The following is a 22,662-nucleotide window of genomic DNA, read 5'->3' on the forward strand; positions in this document are numbered from 1 at the left end:
TTCCTTACTTCGGAACACCAATTATTAAATAACACCAACGAAAAACATAAATAAATAAAATAATTTTCCTTAAAAGAATATGACAGTTGACTACTACTACTTACTAATCTTACTAATATAATAAATGCGAAAGTTTAGATGGATGTTTGTTAAAGTTTGCGTCCTAAACTGCTGAAAGGATTTCGATGAAATTTGGCATATAGAGCATAGTCTGGAAGAACACATAGGCTACTTACTTTTATTTTAATTCACACACACATTTTGGACGGAGTCGCAGGAGAAAGCTAGTTTATAATAAAGATTAGTATTATCCGAAAACTTTAACGTGAAATATTAAAAAGGATTTTTCCGCGTACAAAGTTTGTTCAGAAAAAAGACGGGAAATTTCTTTCGCTTGTAATTCTTTAACTTTTTTGTGAAGTAATTTTCGATGTTGTTCGCTGCCGATTAGGAAAGAAATTTCGCCAATATTTCCTATACTTTTCTTTAGTTTTATGTTAACTTTTATACGGAGTTCGAAGATTTTGTGTATTTTCAAGTTCATTTCGATGTTACATCGTTTTTGCGGTTTAAACCCAAAATATAAACATTAGTGCTATTAACTATAGTCTTACTATCTTACTAATATTATAAATGTAAAAGTTTAGATGGATGGATGGATGTTTGTTAGAGTTTGTAGCCTAAACGGCTGAACGGATCTGCATGAAATTTGGAACAGATTTAGAGCATAGTCTGGAAGAACACATAGGCTACTTTTTATCCCGGGAATACTTACGGTTCCCGTGGGATTTATTAATTTAGTTTTTTAATGTTTACTCGATCATTCTGCAACGGTTCAACATATCTTATTGAAATTTGGCACAGATATAAAACAAAGTCTGGAGTACACATGGGATTAGATTCATCGCCGAGAAATGTCCCGTTCCCGAGGGATACGCAGCTTTTTGTTATTTATATAGTTCGTATGTTTTCTAATACCACGCGGACGAAGTCGCGGGAAACAGCTAGTGAAAAACTAAATGTTAGATTTAAACTTTCTCTAATTTTAAATAGATGGCGTTAAAAGCAATATAAAAAAGAAAGACCGAAAAGGAGGTATAAATTCATTTACTTGTAAATCAACAAATAACACACATTTCCTTTATTTCTATATTTCACAAAACAATAAGTAACACTAAATAACAAGAATTAGGCTTTCTTAAACGTCAATATAAAGTTATTATACAGAATTATGTCGTCGTGTATAGAATAATGTGCTGGCACGAGCAGAGGCAGCAATCCCCCTCCAAGTCTCTATGTTTATCTGCTCTATGTACTCAGGTGGAACTCGGAAGTCGTATCTCAAAAACTCTGGGAGTTCCAAAGTGTAGGCGTACGGAACTCCAACGTACTGAAAAATAAAATAACACAATCATACTAATCTAACTAACATTATAAATGCGAAAACATCGATGGATGTTTGTTTGAGTTTGTAGCCGAAACTGCTGAACGGATCTGGAATAAATTTGGCCTAGATGTAGAGGATAGTCTGGAAGAACACATAGGCAATAAACTTTTTTAATTCCACGCGAACGGAGTGACGGGCTAAAGCTAGTTGAAATATAAATTGAATTAAGAAATAATAATTACTGACCAAAGTACGGGTTTATTTAGTGTACATTAGCATATTGTTCGAGGTTTTTTCGCCATTTTACCATACTTTACAGTGCTATTTTATTTGGTGCCCCATTCTGTTTAGCGCCTTAAGTGGTCGCTCAACCATATCCTAACTAAGGAAGCAAGCCCTGTATTTCAAAATAGATACTCACCTGAACATAATCTTGTGCACTTCCAGATACCGGATATAGGAGATAAGCACTGTTTCCTACCAAATAGTGGGGAGCTATTGGTAACTTCACCGTGTCTATGGCTGCACCCATCACAGCACCGACGTAATGTAGTTCTACTGCGTTAGGAGGTAGAGTCAAATCATCAAACCCAAAAAGAATGAAATTACCATAACTATGGATGTTTAAATATACTTGAATACGATCGAGATGTTCGAATACTATATCTCGGATGTATACAGCTTCGATTTCAGAGAAGGGTGCAGGTCCAGGGTAGATATCTGAACAAGGGTTAGAAGATACGCCGATAGTGTTGAAGGAAATGTTGAAGTTCCGATTAGCGTCGACTCCGTAACAAGTACTGATCTCTGGTCTGTATGAACGAGTTCGTCTCCATAGACGTTCCTGAAAGAGATAAAGATTCATTTTAATTCTCAAAATCAAAGACATTCAAGAAATATATAGTACATAGGAAACAACATTTTTCACCGATAACTTCTTTGTACTCGTACGGTAATATCTCAATGTTTTTGACACGCTGAGACGTTTCTCAGTGTTTGAAATGAAGTGTTAACTATCCCTTATCTAACATATATTTTTTAAATCCCTTTGCTTCCAATACAAATTTACAAAATTGCATATTTCTACCAATAGATGGCGTTATTATAAAAAAATATTCGGTATACATACATCAGTGTGTGTGTATACGTAACCGTCAGGATTGACGATTGGCATTATAATCCAGTCAACTGTCTCCAGTAGATCATGCTCGTCGCTCCTCAAGTCCTCTAGCAGTCTATGCATAGCGTATAGGGTGACTGGAGTTGTCACCCATTCGCGAGAGTGCATTGTCGCGTCCATAAAGTATATAGGCTTACTGGAATCCGTGAAATTGGTGGTGGATATCTGGGAAAAAGATGAATATTGAACAATATGACTTGTAGGTTATTTCTTACGAAGGTCCACTACCAACAAGGCTACCAACTGGAGTCCAAGTCAAGGACCCCAGTTGGTAGCAATGTAGTCGGCCTCAAGCGGTCACATAAATATTTCAACTGTATACATTTTGAATTTAATACATTGAAGATGCTGAAGTTTAAACATCTGGCCTGAAGATATAATTGTTAATTTATAGAAAAGACTAGTTGTTGCTCACGACTTACGACAAATTAAAAAAATATATCCTGTCTTACTCACACGTGAAAGAATATTTAAAATCGACCTAGTATTTTTTACGTGAATTAAATGCATACAAAAAACCAAAAATAAAAATCTTTTCTCATAACATAAGTTTAGGATAACAAACCTTTAAATATTTAACATCGCGTCCTTCAAAACTTGGTCCAGCGTTCACAAGAGTCACTAAATTTGGATACTTTGTTGCAAGTCTTTCCATATAATCATTTACCTGTAACATAAAAGGTACTCAGAGTTGCATTGGTTTACGACGTATAATATTTACCACTCTGAATTTCATATCAATCATTATCATCAACGCCCTTATCCCTTATGGAGGGTCGGCACAGTAAGCGCTGCTCTTCCATACATCTCTATCAACTATATCTGAAACCACTCTTTAAGCATATCCTCTTTCACACAATCCATCCATACTTTCTTCGGTGAATTTGATATCACTCACAAGGACAAATAGTATCATCACAAAGTTAGAATAAATTTTACCTCTTCGTAAGTAGGATAATCTTCGAAAGGGACCATTTTTCCGTTTCTCCGTCGTTTCCAATTAGATACCGCTTCATCATGCTCATCTAGTGCTCTAAAATTATGTTTAAATTAAACTCAATGTCACTAACTAAAGACAAGGGTTTTAATAGTCTAAATAATTTATCAAATGTCAGTTACATCCTTTAAGTACCAGGGAACCATAAGTGGAGTAATGTAACATTCGGTGTTCTAATTCAGCTATAAAGTAAACCATACTTAACAACATCTGCTAAATGAACGTAGTGATGTATTCCATTTTCATCCAAATAATCAAGGAGCTTAGATTCATTCTCCTTTGAAACCATCACGACAGCATCACGTAAACCCACAGCTCCATGAGACCAAACGTCTAAATCGAGAATTGCAACAACTTCACGAAGAATAGTTACTTCTGATTGTTCACGTAGTTTTATCCCATGAACTGTAAAACTGGAAGAAAACATATCTCTAGAAGAACATGCGCACCTATGACTAAACTATCGCACAACTGTTTCCTCTCAATTTGATCCTTATGAGCTTATATGGAGGTGACACTACTCTGTTTTTAGTTGTGCAAGTAAACAGTTGAATTCTTTATAATACATATTTTTTTCTTTATAATATAAGGTAACAAACAAGCAAGCGGCCACCTGAATGCACCAAAATGGAAAGCGACCGCTGCCCATAGACATCCGCAATTGCAGATGCGTTGCCTACCCTTAATTGACGGAGGAGGAGACGCACATAAAGAGGACATTTCCCCTTCCTATGCGTCTCCTCCACCGTCAAATCCACTTTTCGTCTTTTCTTAAGAGAAAAGGATGGAAAGGGAAAGGGACTAAAATTAGGCCTCCGGCGCCACACTCATCAGACGAACCGCGGAATTGCTCCACTTCACGCCTGTCTTCTGTGTGGTCATGGTATTACATCTCGCGAGCCGGCGCATTCGTGCGAAGATGTTAAAGCGGGCTCTACCACTGTTATTTTTTTTTTGAATTGACTGCGAAACAATCGACAACAGTTGTGCGATAGTTTGAGGTGTGTATTCCAAAATTATTGCTCGAATGTTTAGTTTGAGCATTATTGTAGGAACTGTGAGCCGTCATTCTTCGGTTTCTTGAGTAAAGTAAACATGTTCTTATTAACTTGTTAAACTTCCTTAATGAGAAATCATTAATACTAGTTACCTTGATAAGGTAATCGTATTATCGATTGAGTTATCTTAACAGGAAATGTAGTAAGGTATACATGCTTATTACTTAATAAAATTTCTTTGGTGGTAAATACATTAGTTTTTTAATAAGTTTGTATTTCAAATCCCGGTTTATTGAATTTTTTTATCCAAATCATTTAATAACAAAAAACATTTAATAAAATTGGAGTGTCTGTTTGTTATGTCAAAAGAAAAAATTCCAATTTCGGGAAAATGATGTATTTACATTTACTTTTTTTTGTCAGTCTGTCCGCAAGCCGCGTTTGTTCCGGGTAATGTCCGAAACGGCTCTGCCAATTACGACCGGACTTTCACTGCAGGGTAGCTGACATAGACGGGCATATTATAATCTAATTTTATCTTAAAATTGCGTGGACGACGTCGCGGGCAACAGCCAGTTCAAAATAACTTGAATAATGTCGTTAATGATATCCATAACATGGATCATGGTCATAACATGGATGATGGATATCACGATGTAAATAACCCATGATACTCACCCTTCGTAGACATCATTTTTACCAGCTGAAGTAAAACTAAATAGTAACAAAATACTTATAACTGATAATGTTACCATCTTGCTCCAACTCTAACAAGTATACTGGACTAAATTCAACATCTCTGTGTTTATCAATAGTGATATAGATTGTACTACTCCATATTTTGCGATAAAATCAAATTATCAGCTTAGAAAATAATCATAAATTGTACGCCATTGTTTGTTTTCTGTTTTTTTGAAGCAAAATAGTACACTAGTAATGTTGAATTAAGATGATTTTATCAAACAATCTTACTAATATTATAAACTAGCTTTCGCCTGCGACTCCGACCGCGTGGTATTAAAAAAGTGAATAGCCTATGTGTTCTTCCAGACTATTCTCTTCATCTATACCATATTTCATCGGAATAAACGAATATAAACTTTCATATTTATAATATTAATATGATATGAAAGTTTAGATAGATACATTGATTTGAGTTCACTACCTTAGCTGCTGAACGGATCTCGATGAAATTTGTCACAAATGTAGAACATAGTCTGGAAGAACACATAGACTACTAATCAGTTTTTTAATTCCGTGTGGTGGAGTCGGGGGCGAAAGTTGGTGTAATTGCAACTCGGTAGGTGTTCAATTACCTAATGTAATATTTTAAAACCGCTTCTTAAACTGAACTACCTAAATCTAATCAAATAAATCTTCCAGTTTAAATATAAATTTTATTACAAGATCACACTACATCAATTTGAAATATTCAAACGCGCTCTGTAATACTGGAGTGAGACTCTAGCAGATGCCGCTATACCCAACCAAGTTTCTTCATTGATCTGGGCAATGAAGCGAGGAGGTACGGAGAATGCGTATCCGTAGCCCGGTAGCTCCAAAGTATAAGAAAATGGGACACCAACATGCTGAAACCATAAAAAGGATAAGCTATTGCTATCTCTGTTTTCCTATAGATAACGAAAGGGACAGAATATTATTGCAGCTGTTAAAGCAATTGAATAAACAATCAACAATCGACACTGCACAAATGTTGTGCGATTGTCGATTGTTTCGCAGCCAATTCAGTTTTTTAGTTGCACAACTAAAAACCTCCATGGAGGTGCACACTTGTTATTGGAATCAAAGCAGGACTTAATAGTTTTTCAATAGTTTAGTCGATATTACGCGCTTACTGAAACTTACTTGTCCGTAATCTTGAGCGCTTCCAGATGACCCGTACAGTACTAGAGCACTGTTACCAACCAAATAGAATCCCGCTTGTGGTAACTTCATCACATCTATCGCAGCTCCCATTATCGCTCCGACATGATGCAAATCCAATGCATTAGGGGGCAGAGACCTATCTCCATATGCGTATAGTACGTAGTTACCATGGCTATGGATGTCTAAATACAATTGTATTCTATCAATATACTCATGAAGAATATCTCTGACGTAGCCAGTTTCACGTTCAGAGAATGGGATATGTCCTGGGTAGACATCAGAGCATGGGTCAGATGATATTCCGATAGTGTTGTGAGACACGTTGAAGTTGCGGTTAGCATCAACACCGTAACATGTTAGGTTGACTGCTGGGTTGAAGGATCTCGTTCGACGCCAGAGTCGACGCTGGAAGAACAATTTGTAATAACTGCTAAATATTTAACTAAAATTGAGATTACTTCAACCTCTATACATTCGGCCAAAACTTTATTACTTCTGTCATACTTGAGGTCACATTTCTCGATAATCTTACTTCTTACAGATACAAACAGATACAGATAGAATACAGAAGTTTGAATGGATGGATAGAATTTTGTTAGAGTATTAGCCTAGACTGCTGAACCGAACTCGATGAAATTTGGCACGGATCTAGAACATAGTCTCGAAGAACATTTAGGAAGAACACATGTACGTATGTACTTGGTTTATTTATAATTCCGCGAGGACGAAGTCGTGGATGAAAGCTAGTTTGATCATAGAACTGTGTTAACCCGTACTTACATCAATATGAGAATATTCATATCCATCAGCATTTACCAATGGCATAATAATCCAATCAATATTATCTAAGAGATCCCGATCTTGGGATCGTAGATCTTCTACCAATCTGTGTATGGAGTACAGAGCTACGGGAGCGGTGACCCACTCGCGAGCGTGCAACATTGCGTTCATAAAATATATCGGCTTTGAAGTATCGGTGAAGTTTGTTGTAGAGATCTAAAATGAATACAAAAATAGCTACACGAAATATTTCACTAATATATGCAGTTATTAGTTTGAAGTTTATTCAATTGTTTTGACACAAATGTTTGCTTTATTCCACGCAATTATGGCATTTCATTTCTTCTTACCTTTAAATATTTGATACTTCGTCCTTCAAAACTTGGTCCAGAATTAACTATGGTGACAATTTCTGGATATTGCGACGCAATACGTTCCAAGTATGCATCAATCTGAAACATTTCTTTAATTATAGTTTCGTTACTTCGGAAGGAGATATTTCAATGTTCAAACACTACAAAAGCGTAAGATGGATGGATGTTTGTCAGACAGTATATTCTGACCGGCTAAAAGGATCTTGATGAAATTTTAGTATACATGTAGAACATAGTCTGGATAAACATATAGATTACTTATTTTTTGTTGTGAGAGGTCTAAGTGGCGTAAATGCTATTTAAAATAATTTATTACTCCATACCTCATGGTAACGTGGATAATCCTCAAACGGAACAGCATTTCGTTTGCTTGCTCTCCAACGAGATACTTCTAAATCTTGTTCATTTAAAAAGCTGAAAAAAAATACAATTTTTATGCTTTCAAATATTAAAATGATTTTTGGATGATAATTCTTGCAAACATACCTTGTTACGTCTTCTATATGGAGATAATGAGAAATTCCATTATCATCTAATTGTTTAAGAAACTCATCTTTGTTTTCTGATGCCACCATGACGATGGCATCACGGACTCCAGGGAAGCCATACTGCCATAAATCAACATCAAGTGATATCACCATTTCTTGTAGAATTTCTTGATCACCACGATCTTTGACTTCAACACCGTGAACTGTGTATCTGTAAAATTAATGTAAGATTTCCCCCTCATTCATATTTGACTAAACTATCGCACAACTGTTTAGTCGCTTTGATTCCTATGAGCTTATATGGAGGTGCACACTAGCAACTAAACAGTTGAAGCTGCGAAACAATCGACAATCGCACAACTGTAAACATAAATTTAGATCCGGTTCCTTTGTAATTTTTTGTCGTATCACGTTTTTCATTTGTTTCATCGATTAGTTACATTGCTTTTACTAGATATCAGCCAGACATCTATTATCAGTCAGATAATACAATATTAAAACTCATTGTGCCGTTATTGATTGTTTATTTGCATTTTTTATAATAAAATAAAACAGCGGTAGAGCCCCCTTTAACATCTTTGCAGGAATGGGCCGGCTCGCCCGGTGGAATACCACGACCACACAGAAGACAGGCGTGAAATGGAAGGAATTCCATGTTTCGTCTGATGAGTGTGGTGCCGGAGGCCTAATTTTAGTCCCTTTTCCTTTCCACCCTTAAGAGGAAAGAATTGAGAGGAAAAAATGGATTTGACGGTGGAGGTGACGCATATGAAGGGGAAATGTCCTCTTTATGCGCGTTTCCTCCTCCGTCAATTAAGGTAACGCATCTGCATTTGCGGACGTTTATGGGCAGCGGTCGCTTTCCATTTCGGTGGATTCAGTGGTGGTGGCCGCTTGTTCGTTTGCCACCTCATAATATAAAAAATATGACAATACTGCTTTGAATAGAAGCTATAAAGCTAAAAGATATATTCTAATTTAATGCAATTTTACTAAAAATTACTATGATTATGTAGAAAACTGACCAAAATTCACAATCTCTATAATTTTTTTGATTTTGAAATAACATTACGCACTTCTTTATGTAAACTTAACTGTGCCTAATATCACGTCTATCAATTCATTCAATATAATTTAGAAGGGGATACAAAGTTTTACTAATTAACACAATGATTTAGTTTAGGAGCGGGCGTACACCTTTGACTAAACTATTTGAAACGTGACTGGTTGTGCGATAGTTTAGTTTCAGGTGTGCGTATGCTCTTAGTATAAAGTATAAGCGACATATAAACAGAAGAAGAAACAGATGACATACTAGAAATGCCAAATATATTGAGTGAATCAATAAAAGTCGGGCTTAAAACGTACCAGGGAAATAAAGAAAAACGTGTAAATATAAAAACCTTACCCGGAATATACATCATTCTTGCTGGCTGCGGACAGAGCGAAAAACGACAAGAAAAAAACATATATAAAATTGTGAACATCCATCATTCGTCAAATAACACGACGGAGTAATATAATTTTTAGGAATGTAATTGATATAAAAATTATCTAATACCAAGCTTATCGTTTGGTAACGCGTTAATCATTCACAGGCTTTTGTAAACTACTGGCTGTTGCTTGCGATTTCGATTAAAAAACAAAAAAGCAGTCTAGTAGTTTTTGAGTTGCAATACATACAAAAATACAAATCTTGTCTCTATATTAGTATACATATAGATAGAATTAAGATGTACTACATGCGTGAATTCATAAGTTTTTAAACATATGCCATGTCTGACCTGGTTAGATAACCAGGAATAAGAGATCATGAAAAAGACTGGTCTAAAATTCTTGCTGTTAACATAGAAAGTTGCAATTTGCAAAAAAAAAAGATAAGTTTGCTAGCTTTTTACAATAAAACAAATTTGTAGAAACCAATAATATTAATTAAATCTTCTAGGTCTGATTAGTTTCGACTTTGATAGTATATCGCGGACACCCGAGCGGAGGCGACGATTCCTTGCCAAGTTTCTTCGACCATCTGTTCGATGTATCGCGGTGGAACCACGTGACCGTAACCATGTCCTGGTAATTCTATTGTGTAGGCGAAAGGTACTCCAACAAGCTAGAAAAAAAATTAAATACAATTTACACTATAATAATATTGTAGACTCTTAAGTTTTGACAAGTTGAAATTATCAGAGCGGCACCTAAACTATTGGACAACTGTTTAGTCTCGCTTCGATTCCTAACACCTTCATGGAGGATAAACTACTCGACAGTTGAAATGGCTACTAAACAATCGACATTCACACAACAATTGTGCGATAGTTTAGTCAAAGATGTCTCGCTCTTAGAAAAATTCAAAAAGATCGGAATCTTAGAACATTACCTATTAAAGTGTTCATAACATTTCAAAAAATCTCGTATGTCATTTTGGCTTGTTATAACTAAATTACCTGTCCATAATCCTGAGCGGTACCAGAAGTTCCGTACATTAGATAAGCACTATTCCCAACAATATAGTACAAAGCTTCAGGTAACTTATGAACATCTATAGCAGCTCCCAGAACTGAACCAACATGGTGTAACGGTACAGCATTCGGTGGTAGAGTGTCATCACCATACGCGAATAACACATAATTCCCTTGGCTGTGGATATCAAGGTAAACTTGCATACGGTCCACATATTCGTGTAGAACATCTCTAACGTATCCCATCTCTACTTCAGAGAAAGGACTCACGCCAGGGTAAATATTGGAGCAAGGATCAGATGACACGCCAATAGTATTAAATGAGACGTTGAAATTACGATTTCCATCAACGCCATAGCAAGTTTCACTTACTGCAGGATTGTAAGAGCGTGTGCGACGCCATAAGCGATCCTAAAAAAAAACAATATTTTGGATGACGTAGTAGTGGAAGAGAAATTGAGAAGCAAAAGGTTAGCGGAAACAAGAAAGTATTAAAATTGAATGGCTACAAAGGTAGAGGAAGTCCAAAGTAAGTATGGATGTATCGTGTGTAAGAGTGTATACTTAAAGGGAGTAAAATCAAATATGACGGCTGATAGAGAGGAGAGGTAGAAAGAGATTAAGGAAGAGTAGCATTAGGGCCAAGGGCAAGCTTTTGGTCGATCCTGGGATCAGAGCAGAAGGTACCGGTGGTTTTTAGTGAGTAGAAATCTCACAGAACCCTGTCTTTTATAAAAGAAAGATAGGGTATCTTTCGAAGATTTATACCCCCCCTCTCCGCCGTAACCAAAAAGGGGCCAAGAGCAGGATTGTATGGTGTAAGAGGAAGTATTTAAAATCTATTATTGCCTGTCGCTTACATCAGTGTGGCTGTATTCATAGCCATCTGGATTAACTAACGGCATAATTATCCAGTCAGTGCTGTCGAGTAAATCTCGTTCATTAGCTCGTACTTCTTCAACCAGTCTATAGATAGAATACATCGCTACAGGTGTGGTGACCCATTCTCGAGCATGTATCATTGCATTCATGAAATATATAGGTTTGCTGGTGTCTGTGAAATTGGTTGTCGATATCTGAAATTTAAACGTTCTTAAAGATGCGAGCATTCTATAATCATTCGCCAATGCATTCATGTAATAATATAAATATTTGTTACTAGCTTTCGCCCGCGAATCTGTCTGCGTGGAATTAAAAAAACCAACCAGTAGCCTATGTGTTCTTCAGGCTTTCCTCTAAGTCTGTGCCAAAATTCATCGAGATCCGTTCAGCCGTGTAGGTTTCAACCTCTAACAAACGTCCATCCATCCATCTAAACTTTCGCATTTATAATATTAGTAAGATAATAAGATTACCTTAAGATACTTAACATTTCTCCCTTCATAACTTAGTCCAGCGTTAACCAATGTGACTATTTCTGGATACTGTTCAGCTACTCTTTCTAGATAAGCATCTATCTGAAAGTAAACATTTATTGTTTAGCGTGAGGAGGACAATATAATTTTAGCAGTATAACTTCATAAGGAAATGAAATAAGAAACTACCTCTGCATATCGAAGATAATCTTGGTATGGGAAACTTCTAGAGTTTCTTCTAGAGCGCCAAAATTCTACATCCTTATCGTGTTTATCGAGGACTCTGAAATTTAAAAAAAAATAGTTCTTTCGTTGTTCATTATTCAACGACAGTTTTAGGCCTATCCAAATTAGGGATGTCTAATGGCCGATTTCCCAGCTCCGTTTAATCTCTCGTTAGTGTGTTTGCGTCGATAACCTTAATTGTATTTCCTTTCTACGTAACTTGAGTTTTACTCTGAAACTCAGGCCAACCTAGCAATGATGGATCACTAGATAATGAAAATATAAATGGAATCTTCAGAAACCCAGCATATTATATTACGGGCGTTTACAACAACTAACAATCAACCACGATGACTTTGTGTAAACCCATTAGCATATATTACACATTTTACACATTCAGGTTTATCGCTGTTGTAAAGAAATGTATAGCCTATGTTACTGATAACGTAGCTTTTTAACGGCGAAAGAAATTTTAAAATCGGCCCAGTAGTTTTCGAGTTATTTCAACACGTACAAAAACCAAAAAAACCTAATCTTTTTATTATATAAGCATAGATTGAAAATAATTCTTACTCTACAACGTTGTCAAAATGAAGGTAATGTACTATTCTATTTCTGTCTAGTAGATCCAGGAATTCCTTGTTATTTTCTTGTGAGACCATAACATAAGCGTCACGTTGTCCCGGAGCACCGCGCTGCCAGAAGTCCAGTCCAAGTTTCAACTCCAAATCATAAAGGACGGAAAGATCAGATCGATCTTGTAGATGTACGCCATGAACAGAGTACCTAAAAATAAACAAATTAATATCGTCAGAAAGTTTGTTCACAGTAGGTTTTATCTGAATCACAAAACAAGAATTGACAATAGAAATAATAAGATTTTTAGGGCCTGTACAAACTATCCAAGGTATTAAATATGTTATGGAAATATCTGATTTTGTTCCCTTCTCTGATAATGACGTGATTTTTAAGCTATCCGAGCCTTTATCAGCCAGTGGTGGGACCAGGCATTTAAACAATAGAATCCCGTATTTAGTTAAAAAACTAAAGAATTAATTATATCACGCCGATAGAAATAGGCCACATATTTTAAATGGACGACCGTCCTTCGACAACGTCTTTTACGCAGAAACACCAATAGGTGAGGTTTTTAATATCTTAAATTGAAGAAGAAAAAAGGTACAAATTATCAAGATTTTACTAAGGAATTAATTTAGTAACCGATTATTCTGTTAATTGCTGTAGTTTAGACAGATTTGCTTTGTTTGTCTAAATTCACGGTTTAATATTCGGTTACCTTAATTAACCAGCCATTTTAGCTGTCGTTATTTATCTTCACGCTATGGGTCGACAGGTGCAGACTGCCGAAAAGCAATTAAGTTTGCCCCGTGTAAGCTTAATAAAGACGTTGGTTAAGACTTATTTTATAAGCAAATACGTTGCATATAATTAGTTAATACTTGAAAGATCGATGTGACGGCCTTTGGAAATTTCCCTGTATTTTGGGGGATAATATTTGAAAATAAAACCGTCTTATTTATGAATAACATTTGTAAATCGGATTAACAAGGATTTGTTGGCACAAAGTACATAGGAAGAGTTAAACGGACTGTACTTCTGTGTGTCATTCTGGTTGTAAGCTACACATTGTTTTCTGAAGACAATATAGTTTAGTTAATATTTGAATATAACTCACCCTGCGTATAAATCATTTCTTCTAGCAAATGCATTAACAAATAAAGGAACAAAGAATATGAATCGCCAAAAACTCATCTTCAAACTAAGATACGAACTCTATTGATCGTCAAAATGTGCCGCCATAATCTTGAAGTTATCACAATGTATTTGAGATTACATTAATCACACATATCTCAATTGTTTTATTATATTTATCATTATTGCTTTATTATAATTTAGATTAATTTATACAACTTATTTTTTTTCTGTAAAAATGTTTGTTGTACATACTTGTTATTCTTTTTGAATACGTTATTTATTGTAATCAACGACGAGATGACGAAGAATTTTTGTTATAAAAATAACCTCAATGGGTATGGAATTATGGTCGATGATTTTAAGTATAACTAAAATAAGTATATCAAAAAGTAATAAGTTTATCAAACCTGAATTTGACTCAATCTTTACATTAGAATACAATCATTTTAAATTGTCAAGCTAAATAATAAAGGTTAGGTATTTTAATGTAGCAATGATACAGAATAAAAACATTGCATATACAAATGTAAAAGGCGCTAAATATGCGGCTGCGCAATTCCAATCAGGTGACGCATCGAACGTAAACATTTTGCGGCGTTGCCGCTCCGTCAAATGTCAACCGACACAGTTTCCAACTATGCTGTGTTCAGTGCACAACTAAGAACAAAATATCCAAAAGTAGAACCATCTAGAATATGTTTTTATTAAATCTCAATAAATAAAAGAATGTTTAAATACAATTATGTCGTGACTAATTGAAGATTTGTATCTTTATTAACTATTTAATAATAATATAACCGTTAAAGTATAAATATTTTTATACTTTATTCAATGATTGTAGTGGGGGAATCAGTTCACAAATGCTACAGTTTACCTGCGTTGTAACTCGGTGTATTGTATAAGTCAGTCAGTGTTTCGTGTGCGACTGAGATAGTTCTAGTAGACAGAGAGGAAAAACACATTCGCGACAGTCGCATTTCGACAGTTCTCTTTATTTACGTTTTTTGTGATTAACTCGTGAGTTGTAAAAATGATACTATCATTTGAAGTAATTGCTACATTCGGTATATCGGCGGTAAGTGTGATTATAACAATTATCAGATTATATTATTATAGGTTAGGAGTTATTATTTTGTTGGTTACTTATATTTTACTGTTACCTTGAATTGATAATACTTTGTGCTGTGGATGTGACAAGAATAATTTGAACATGTTTTTGTACATTTTAAAATATCACTTGCGCACAAGTAAATAGTTTTTAAGACAAAAGTATTTTATGAAATTAAATAATTTGATATTGTTTTGTACCAAATAAACAAACTGTAATACTGTTTGTTACAATTATACCAAAATAACGATGTTTTTTTAAACTTATATTCTTTTACAAGCTGAATATTTTGCTAGTTTTTATAACATTTTATATTACCGAAATACTTGTAGAATATAATAGAATAGAATTAGAATCTTTACGTAGAAATCCTTATTTTCAAAGAGAATGATTTTACACCGATAAACCAGAAAGTGTTAAGATTGAATGTATTGTGTGAAAGAGGATATGCTTAAGAGAGGAGTGGATTCAGATGTGACGGCTGAAAGAGATGTATGGAAGAGCAGCGCATACTGTGTTGACCCTCCGTAAGGGATAAGGGCAAATGGATGATGATGAATGAATTTATACCGTTGTAACAATCAAGGTCTTCACTTTATAGAAAATATCAATAATTTGTCTTATTCTCTAATTCCAGTTGGTGTCGTTCAGTGTGTTCAGCGTTCTACTTCTCGCTGTAGTCAGTAAGAGCGGCTTACTCCAAGTGAAAAGGAACAAACAAGTGCTAACCAAACAATTCCTTAGCGAACATTTGCTACGACCTCAAGATATGCCAACAGCGACTGCCCCAGAAATTACACCGTCATTCGCACGACGATTGTTATTACCGCAAGCTTCGTGAAGAATCTCCAATGAAAATGTCACTTGGTGCTATATGTATAGATTTATAACTAGCAGTTGCTCGCGACTTCGTCTGCCGTCTGCGTGAAATTAAATAATAATAAAATACAAAATGGTGAATTTTGAAATCGGCCCAGTTATTGAGTTATTTCAATATATGCGAAAATACAATTCTTTCTTTATAATATAGGTATAAATAAGATAAATTAATACAAAGCACAAAAATAAGACGTAAAAATGCTTCTGGAATTTTAATGAAAAATGTAATGTTGGCATTTAGAATTGATATTTTAAAAATCGAATCTCGATTTATTTTATTGCATTTTATTATTAAATATTTCTTCACACGTAAAACAGATAAGTCAAAGCTTTTATAATGTATTTTTTGGTTAGATAACTACACTAAGCAGATGATTAATTAACTGTTACCCTTAGGTGATTTATGTAAGGTTAAGGGCATGTCCCACCAAATTGTAAATTGTCTGATTACAATCCAACGTGTAAACTATATGAAAATATCGGATTTGTTACCTTATCTGACAGTGATTATTTTAAGCTATCCGCTCTATCAGCTTGTGGTGGGACAGGCCCTAACTCTCACGTAATGTTTTAACAAATATTCCGAATAGAATGTTTACATAATATACCTTACCTGAATTTATTTTAATAACGTTTTAAATACCTCATGTAAGTGAATAATTTCAATTAATTCGATAATAAAAAAAATTACACGACTATATATTATTTCGAAATGTTAGTAAGTAACAAAAATGTGATATAAATAAAATATTATTTTATAACCGCCATCTTTTGGTAAGTTAAAAAGTCGATACCAAGCCATGGGTAAAGTCTTAAGAAAATGATCTAGGAATGTTAAAAAAATATATTTAACGAGGTAAAGGATCGTCCATTAATTACGAAAGGGGGGGGGGCGTTACAATAAAATCACTAAAAGGGAAGGGGGCTAATATAAAATACTACGTATGTTTATTTTCTGATGATAAACTACTTTTTATTAAAAACTAGCTGTTTGAAAAGATATTTAAATGTACGAGAGGAGATGAATTAAACAGCAGTGACGTTTCGACTAATTTAATAATGGACTACCTACTTTATACAATATTTTTATAAAACTAAATCTTTATTTCTACATACCTGACAGTTCGCGTGCGACTTCATCCGCATGAAATTATGAACATTTTATTTTATTGTTTACATGTGTCAAATTCTCAATTACAAATGTCAAAACACCAATTGCCTTGCTATGGAAATTTTGCTTCCTTGATGTTGGCAGCAACTTATGGTCTCTTTCCCACATTAGGGTTTAATGGCGTGAGAATGTATAGCCTAAAGCGTGACGTAAATGTAGGGCTTTTTATTAAAAAAAGAATTATTCAAAAATATGCTGTAATTGCTGACAGGCAACAAAGAAGTGTTTACGCTTTATTATAATAGTATAGATATAGATAAAGCATAAAGGTACCCCTCTAAAACCTCAATATACCAGAGGAAGGGTGGTAAAACGTTGTTAAAAACATATTACGTCATTAATGGGCAATCCCAAATTAACGTAATTAAAATTTTATATGTTACTTTAATAACTAATTAAATCTGTGTTATAAAATATTTTTCTTATTAATAAATTGATTTAAAAAAAAGTTTCTTTTTATTCTGAAATGGCCATTCGAAAAATTATCAAATCATTCGAACGTCAAGTCATTCGAAAAATTATCGTGTTCATGAAATTCTAAATTATAGATTACTAGCTTTCGCCTGCGATTCCATCTGCGTGGAATTAAAAAAATGAGAACCGTATGTGTTCTAGATTATCCTCTATATCTATGCCAAATTTCATGAAGATCCGTTCACCAGTTTAGGCTACACTCTGACAAACATGCATCTAAACTTTCGCATTTTTAATATTAGTTAGATAAAAATTTACATAAACGTACCCAATTTGTAACCTTAAATTACATAAAAAGGCGAAATATAGTAAGATTATAAAATAATAAATTCACTATATCACAAAAAATTCCTCCCAATTTCTCAACTCAAACAATCTATCTCAAGGCGGGCTCTTAATTTATTTTTCGCTTGGGTTTGTGTTAATTTACTTTTGTCATGGTTCGCAGATTTCGCGTTGTTAGCTTAAAAATGGGCGAGGATTACAGCAGGTGCTATTCCAGGAGAGGAAAATGTCGGCGGTTATTTCACGGGACGGCCCAATTAACTTTACAACAGTACCGGAGACACAAACTAGCGGTTGGAACGCGGCGTGTTATTACAAGGCGTTAAAGAACCGTCAGACCGTTATATTTAAACGTATTACTGGCTTTTCAGCGATTATGTCTGCACGAAATTAAAAAAAAAATAGCAGTTTGTGTTCTTCCAGATGTTATTCATGTGTCAAATTTTATGGAGGTTCAGGAAGTACTTTCTAACAATCATCCATCCATCCATCCAAACTTTTATATTTATGATATTAGTAAGATTAGTCATCTACGTAAATAGGGACGTTATTTTCACGTTATTTTGAATAATCTGCAGACATTTTCCTTCAGCATTATTTCTCATGATTGTTGCATTAACGGTAATTATTAAATAAACTTGGATAGAAACTGGATTTGGAACTTGGAACGCACATAAAAATTTCTAACTTTATTCCTGGATTTAAAAGGATTTTTTGGTGAACTGGCGTTTTTTTAAACGCCCGTTAACATAGTATCCTTACTCTTTAATTTAATACGTTAAAAGAGGTTTTGTTTTACACCTTGTACAGTTAGAATTTTTATTTATGCTGCATTGTTGCTGCCTTGTTTATTTCCATTGTTATTTTGTGATTATTCTTTACATTTAGAGCTAGAACGTTACTTTAAAATTGTAGTTAGTGCAAAAAATGAATGTAAATACCATCTTACTCTATGTATGAAGGTTAAAAAGTAGCTTAATTTGTTATGCTAGTTTTAATAACTTTGTTAGAAATATAATAAAAAAAATGAAATTCTCTTTATATTACTTCTGTCTATGTTCTTTTCTATATCTATACTATTATAATAAAGCGTAAACAAACACTTCTTTGTTGCCTAAGATGTCAGCAATTACCGCATATTTTTGAATAATTCCTTCTTTAATGAAAAGTCTTACACTTACGTCACGCTTTAGGGTATATATTTTTACGCCATTAAACTTAGGGGGTACAATTTTAGATAAAAACCCTAATGTGGGTAAGAGACCAAAAGTTGCTGCCAACATCAAGGAAACAAGATTGCTTAGGTTTGTCATGTCATGTCATTTTGACATTTGCAATTGATAAATGACAGAAGTAAACGACAAAATAAAATTTTCATAATTTCATGCGGATGAAGCCGCACGGGCACAGCTAGTCATAAATAATGACAGAGACATAATATTTTTTTATATCGACACTGGAAACATCGTAAGTAGCCTGTCTTCTAGACATTGTTCTACATTTGTGTCAAAATTCATCGAAATCCGTAAAGTTTTGGAGACATCTAGTAACAAACATCCGTTAGAACTTTAGCATTTATAACATCAAGGGCCTGTCCCACCACAACACCAAAAAGACGTCACTGTCAGATAAGGGAAGAAAATCCGATATTTCCATCACATTTTACACGTTGGATTATTATCAGACAATTAACAATTTTATGGGATAGGTTTTAGTATGAATAATACAAGTCTGAAAATTTAACAAAACAAGAATTAAACAGAGTACCTACTATCAGCTAATAAATGAGGGTACTTAGGCTTAAAGGATTATTTTTTTAAGCTCTTAACCGTAATTAAAATGGAGTAGAGTGGCGGTGAATGTAATCCCTGACAGCACCATTATGTTTTACATTTATTAAATGTCAGAAAAATCTCGACGTTTTTAACGTTACAAAAGTAACACTATTTTCACGACGTTTAGCATTAGAAGGATTAAGGAAAATGGAACTGAATCTTACATGAATAAATATCATACTAATACTAGTACTAATTGCCAATTTCTTATTACTGATTAATTAAACATCATCATCACCAGCTCACTATATGTCCCCACAGGCTCGGGCTCGGAGCCTACCCTAAGTTAGGGTGACTAGGCCATAGAAACCTCGCTGGCCCAGTGCGGGTTCGTTAACTTCACAGATATCTTTGAATTTCTTCGCCGATATGTGCAGGTTTCCTCACGATGTTTTTCTTCACCGTAAGAACGTCGGGTAAATTGTGTACATGTGTAATTTCGATAAATCGAAAATCACATTGGTACATGGCGGGATTCGAACTCAAGACCTGTAGATTACAAGTCAAGTGCTTAAACCACTGACCCACTGACGCTCTTTTACTTTTACTAATCATATTCATATATAATATTATAAATGCGAAGGTTTAGATAATTGTTTCTCGATGAAAATTGCCATAAATGTAGAACACTGTCTGGAAGAACACATAGGCTACTTACTATTCTTTTTATTCCACGCGGACGCGGGAAAAATATAGTTGTATTATAAATGCGAAAGTTTGGATGGATGTTAGTTTGTAGTCTAAACGGCTGAACGAATCTCGATGAAATTTGGATATAGATCAAAGTCGTGGAAGAACACAGACTACTTTCTTTTGTTTTAGTTCCACACGCACGGAGTCGCGGGCGAAATGCAGTAAATTATATACAACAACGAAGCAAGTGACAATTTGAAGAGATGGTAAAACAGACGTGCGTAATTAGATCAAAATAAATAATTATACAATTGGAATGTTGTTACTTACATAAGCAGCGAAACCCTGTGATCCTTTGAGAAGTTTATAACTTTGGCCTCATTAAACACTTTTTTAATACTGGCATGTTGGTCGTCGGCGTGTTGTCGAAAAGGTTAGCTGAATGAAATAAAAAAAAGTAATTAGTCTAAAACAAATGCATAACAAGGAGTTTATTCAACCGACGAAGGCATCAAAGATATTAAAATACAGACAACATAAAAATCATAATCTTTGTTAATCTCTCTGGATTATAAAATTGCTAGTAACAATACCAAATGTTTGCCTTATTTCTAACTTGTAATATTTCCAAAGCTAAAAGCTGAAGGGAACGCTTTATCGACGCCAAACTAATCCATCCTGACGTTCGTAATCTTTATGGATGTGTTTGACTTATAAATGAATCTAAAAAAGTGAGAAGGTAAAACTCTTTTGTGTTAAAACTTAGTGTTACAGATTCAGGATACTTCTATGTAGAGTTTTACAAGTGATTTTTTTTGTTTCCTTTATATTTTCTCCGAGTTTTCTTTTAAAAGACGGTGATATGTTTGTGGCCTAATTTTAGCCCTTTTCCTTTCCACCCTTTTCTTAAGAGGAAAGGGTGGGAAGGAAAAGTGGATTTGACGGTGGAGGAGACGCATAGGAAGGGAAAATGTCCTCTTTATGTGCGTCTCCTCCTCCGTCAATTAAAGGTAGTCAACGCTTCTGCAATTGCGGATGTCTATGGGCAGCGGTCACTTTACATTTCGGTGGATTCAGATGGTCGCTTGCTCGTTTGGCTTATGTTATAAAATAAAAGAAAAGTTGGTGATAACCTTGTAATAATTATGATTTTACATACATTCAGTTGTGTGTTTTATTTCTCCTTTTGTTCCTTAATTATTTGTTTAGACACGTTACTTTACGTGTTACTAAGTTACAACAAAGTTAAAATTCTGAGCCGTAACGTTATAAAAGATGAAGAGGGAATGTTGAGTGTACCAAAGGGACGAAGGAGGTTGCCTATAAATTAAAAATATCACTAATATTATAAATGCGAAAGTTTGGATGGATGGATGTTTGTTAGAGTTTGTAGCCTAAACGGCTGAATGGATCTGGATGAAATTTGGGATACAAGTACAGGATAGTCTGGAAGAACACTTAGGCTATTTGCTTTTGTTTTTTATTCCACGCGGACGGAGTCGCGGGCGAATACTATTAAAAATAAAGAATAAAGTTATTTATGATAACGATACATTACTAGTCGTCTTAATAACTAGGTAAGCGTCTTATATGTTTAAAAGCTTTTTTATCACTCTAAGAGCTAGAAATGAAATAAAAAATTTCTAGTAAGCAAGTCAGAAATAGGAAATGCATCGGTAAGGAGTGAAAATATTCAATAAATTACCTTCAACGTCGAGTTTACTGAAGACGTTTTCTAGCTGATTTCCTCCCGCAGCGGCGGCGGTTGTAAATCCAATCTCTGATGGGAACCGGTTTCCGTTCGATTGCTGGGAAAAAGATAGTTTTATTTTTATCTTTGAAGAAATTTTAAATACAAAATGCTGTATTAACTTACTCGATGAATTAATTTTGTTTAACAGATAAAAGAAAAAACAGCATAAAAATGTTTAGTGTTCAATCTCTACATAAGACGAACTACTCTTTGCTTTTTTTCAGTCAAAGAGTATTTAAGCAAATGTTTATTTTTAAATAACAAATCAATAAAATATCTTTACTAATACAAATATGAAAGATTTTATACTTCTGTTTTAATAAATTCAATCTATTAGCACTATTTTCAAAATTCATTCGCAATTACAAAGCTTAAAAATGACTAACATAGAATATATTAATATTAATATTTAATTCGCGGACAAAGACGAGGGCAACAGCTAGTATTTTATAAACTTACAAGAAACTAGAGAGGCAATTGAGAAGCCACAGGAATAAAAGTACAGTTTTATTAAAACATTTTTAATTAAATTACTTAAGAAAATAATTTTAATATTTCATTCTGAATAATTAATTTAAGAACGTCTGGGGGAAATATGAAAAACAAAAGGAGAACGATTATGCTTTGGAAAGTAATTTAGGTACGGCACTATAATTACTGCGCTCTTTTATGAAAAAT

General features: G+C 34.3%; 3 protein-coding genes and 1 long non-coding RNA gene across 5 annotated transcripts; 1 reads left to right on the top strand and 3 right to left on the bottom strand.

The window, feature by feature from the left end:
* Nucleotides 1-1,105: 1,105 nt before the first annotated feature.
* LOC106105708 (carboxypeptidase B-like) lies at nt 1,106-5,450 on the bottom strand. Its single transcript, XM_013286137.1, has 8 exons — nt 5,241-5,450; nt 3,765-3,977; nt 3,487-3,600; nt 3,289-3,292; nt 3,133-3,234; nt 2,517-2,732; nt 1,809-2,231; nt 1,106-1,390 (listed from the first exon to the last, which is right to left on the bottom strand). Exons 1-8 carry the CDS (start codon nt 5,315-5,317, stop codon nt 1,220-1,222), a joined length of 1,320 nt encoding a protein of 439 aa, XP_013141591.1. The 5' UTR covers nt 5,318-5,450; the 3' UTR covers nt 1,106-1,219.
* Nucleotides 5,451-5,939: 489 nt separating this feature from the next.
* Nucleotides 5,940-9,613, bottom strand: LOC106106879 (carboxypeptidase B-like). The gene is made up of 7 exons (XM_013287542.1): nt 9,500-9,613; nt 8,090-8,302; nt 7,927-8,017; nt 7,580-7,681; nt 7,230-7,445; nt 6,429-6,854; nt 5,940-6,151 (listed from the first exon to the last, which is right to left on the bottom strand). Exons 1-7 carry the CDS (start codon nt 9,583-9,585, stop codon nt 5,981-5,983), a joined length of 1,305 nt encoding a protein of 434 aa, XP_013142996.1. The 5' UTR covers nt 9,586-9,613; the 3' UTR covers nt 5,940-5,980.
* A 416-nt stretch (nt 9,614-10,029) lies between these two features.
* Nucleotides 10,030-22,197, bottom strand: LOC106109966 (carboxypeptidase B-like). Of its 2 annotated transcripts, XM_013291639.1 has the most exons (8): nt 22,108-22,197; nt 21,937-22,039; nt 12,704-12,916; nt 12,095-12,188; nt 11,906-12,007; nt 11,411-11,626; nt 10,536-10,961; nt 10,030-10,201 (listed from the first exon to the last, which is right to left on the bottom strand). In XM_013291639.1, exons 3-8 carry the CDS (start codon nt 12,790-12,792, stop codon nt 10,043-10,045), a joined length of 1,086 nt encoding a protein of 361 aa, XP_013147093.1. In that variant the 5' UTR covers nt 12,793-12,916; nt 21,937-22,039; nt 22,108-22,197; the 3' UTR covers nt 10,030-10,042. The 2 variants fall into 2 exon arrangements, with proteins under 2 accessions (XP_013147093.1, XP_013147085.1); XM_013291631.1 differs by lacking the exons at nt 21,937-22,039; nt 22,108-22,197 and adding an exon at nt 13,827-13,907.
* Nucleotides 14,614-15,793, top strand: LOC106109979. The gene is made up of 2 exons (XR_001226047.1): nt 14,614-14,921; nt 15,592-15,793. It is a non-coding gene; the product is annotated as an uncharacterized LOC106109979 (long non-coding RNA).
* Nucleotides 22,198-22,662: the final 465 nt, after the last annotated feature.

This window comes from Papilio polytes, unplaced genomic scaffold (assembly GCF_000836215.1).
Source record: "Papilio polytes unplaced genomic scaffold, Ppol_1.0 DF824269.1, whole genome shotgun sequence".
Taxonomy (NCBI): domain Eukaryota; kingdom Metazoa; phylum Arthropoda; class Insecta; order Lepidoptera; family Papilionidae; genus Papilio; species Papilio polytes.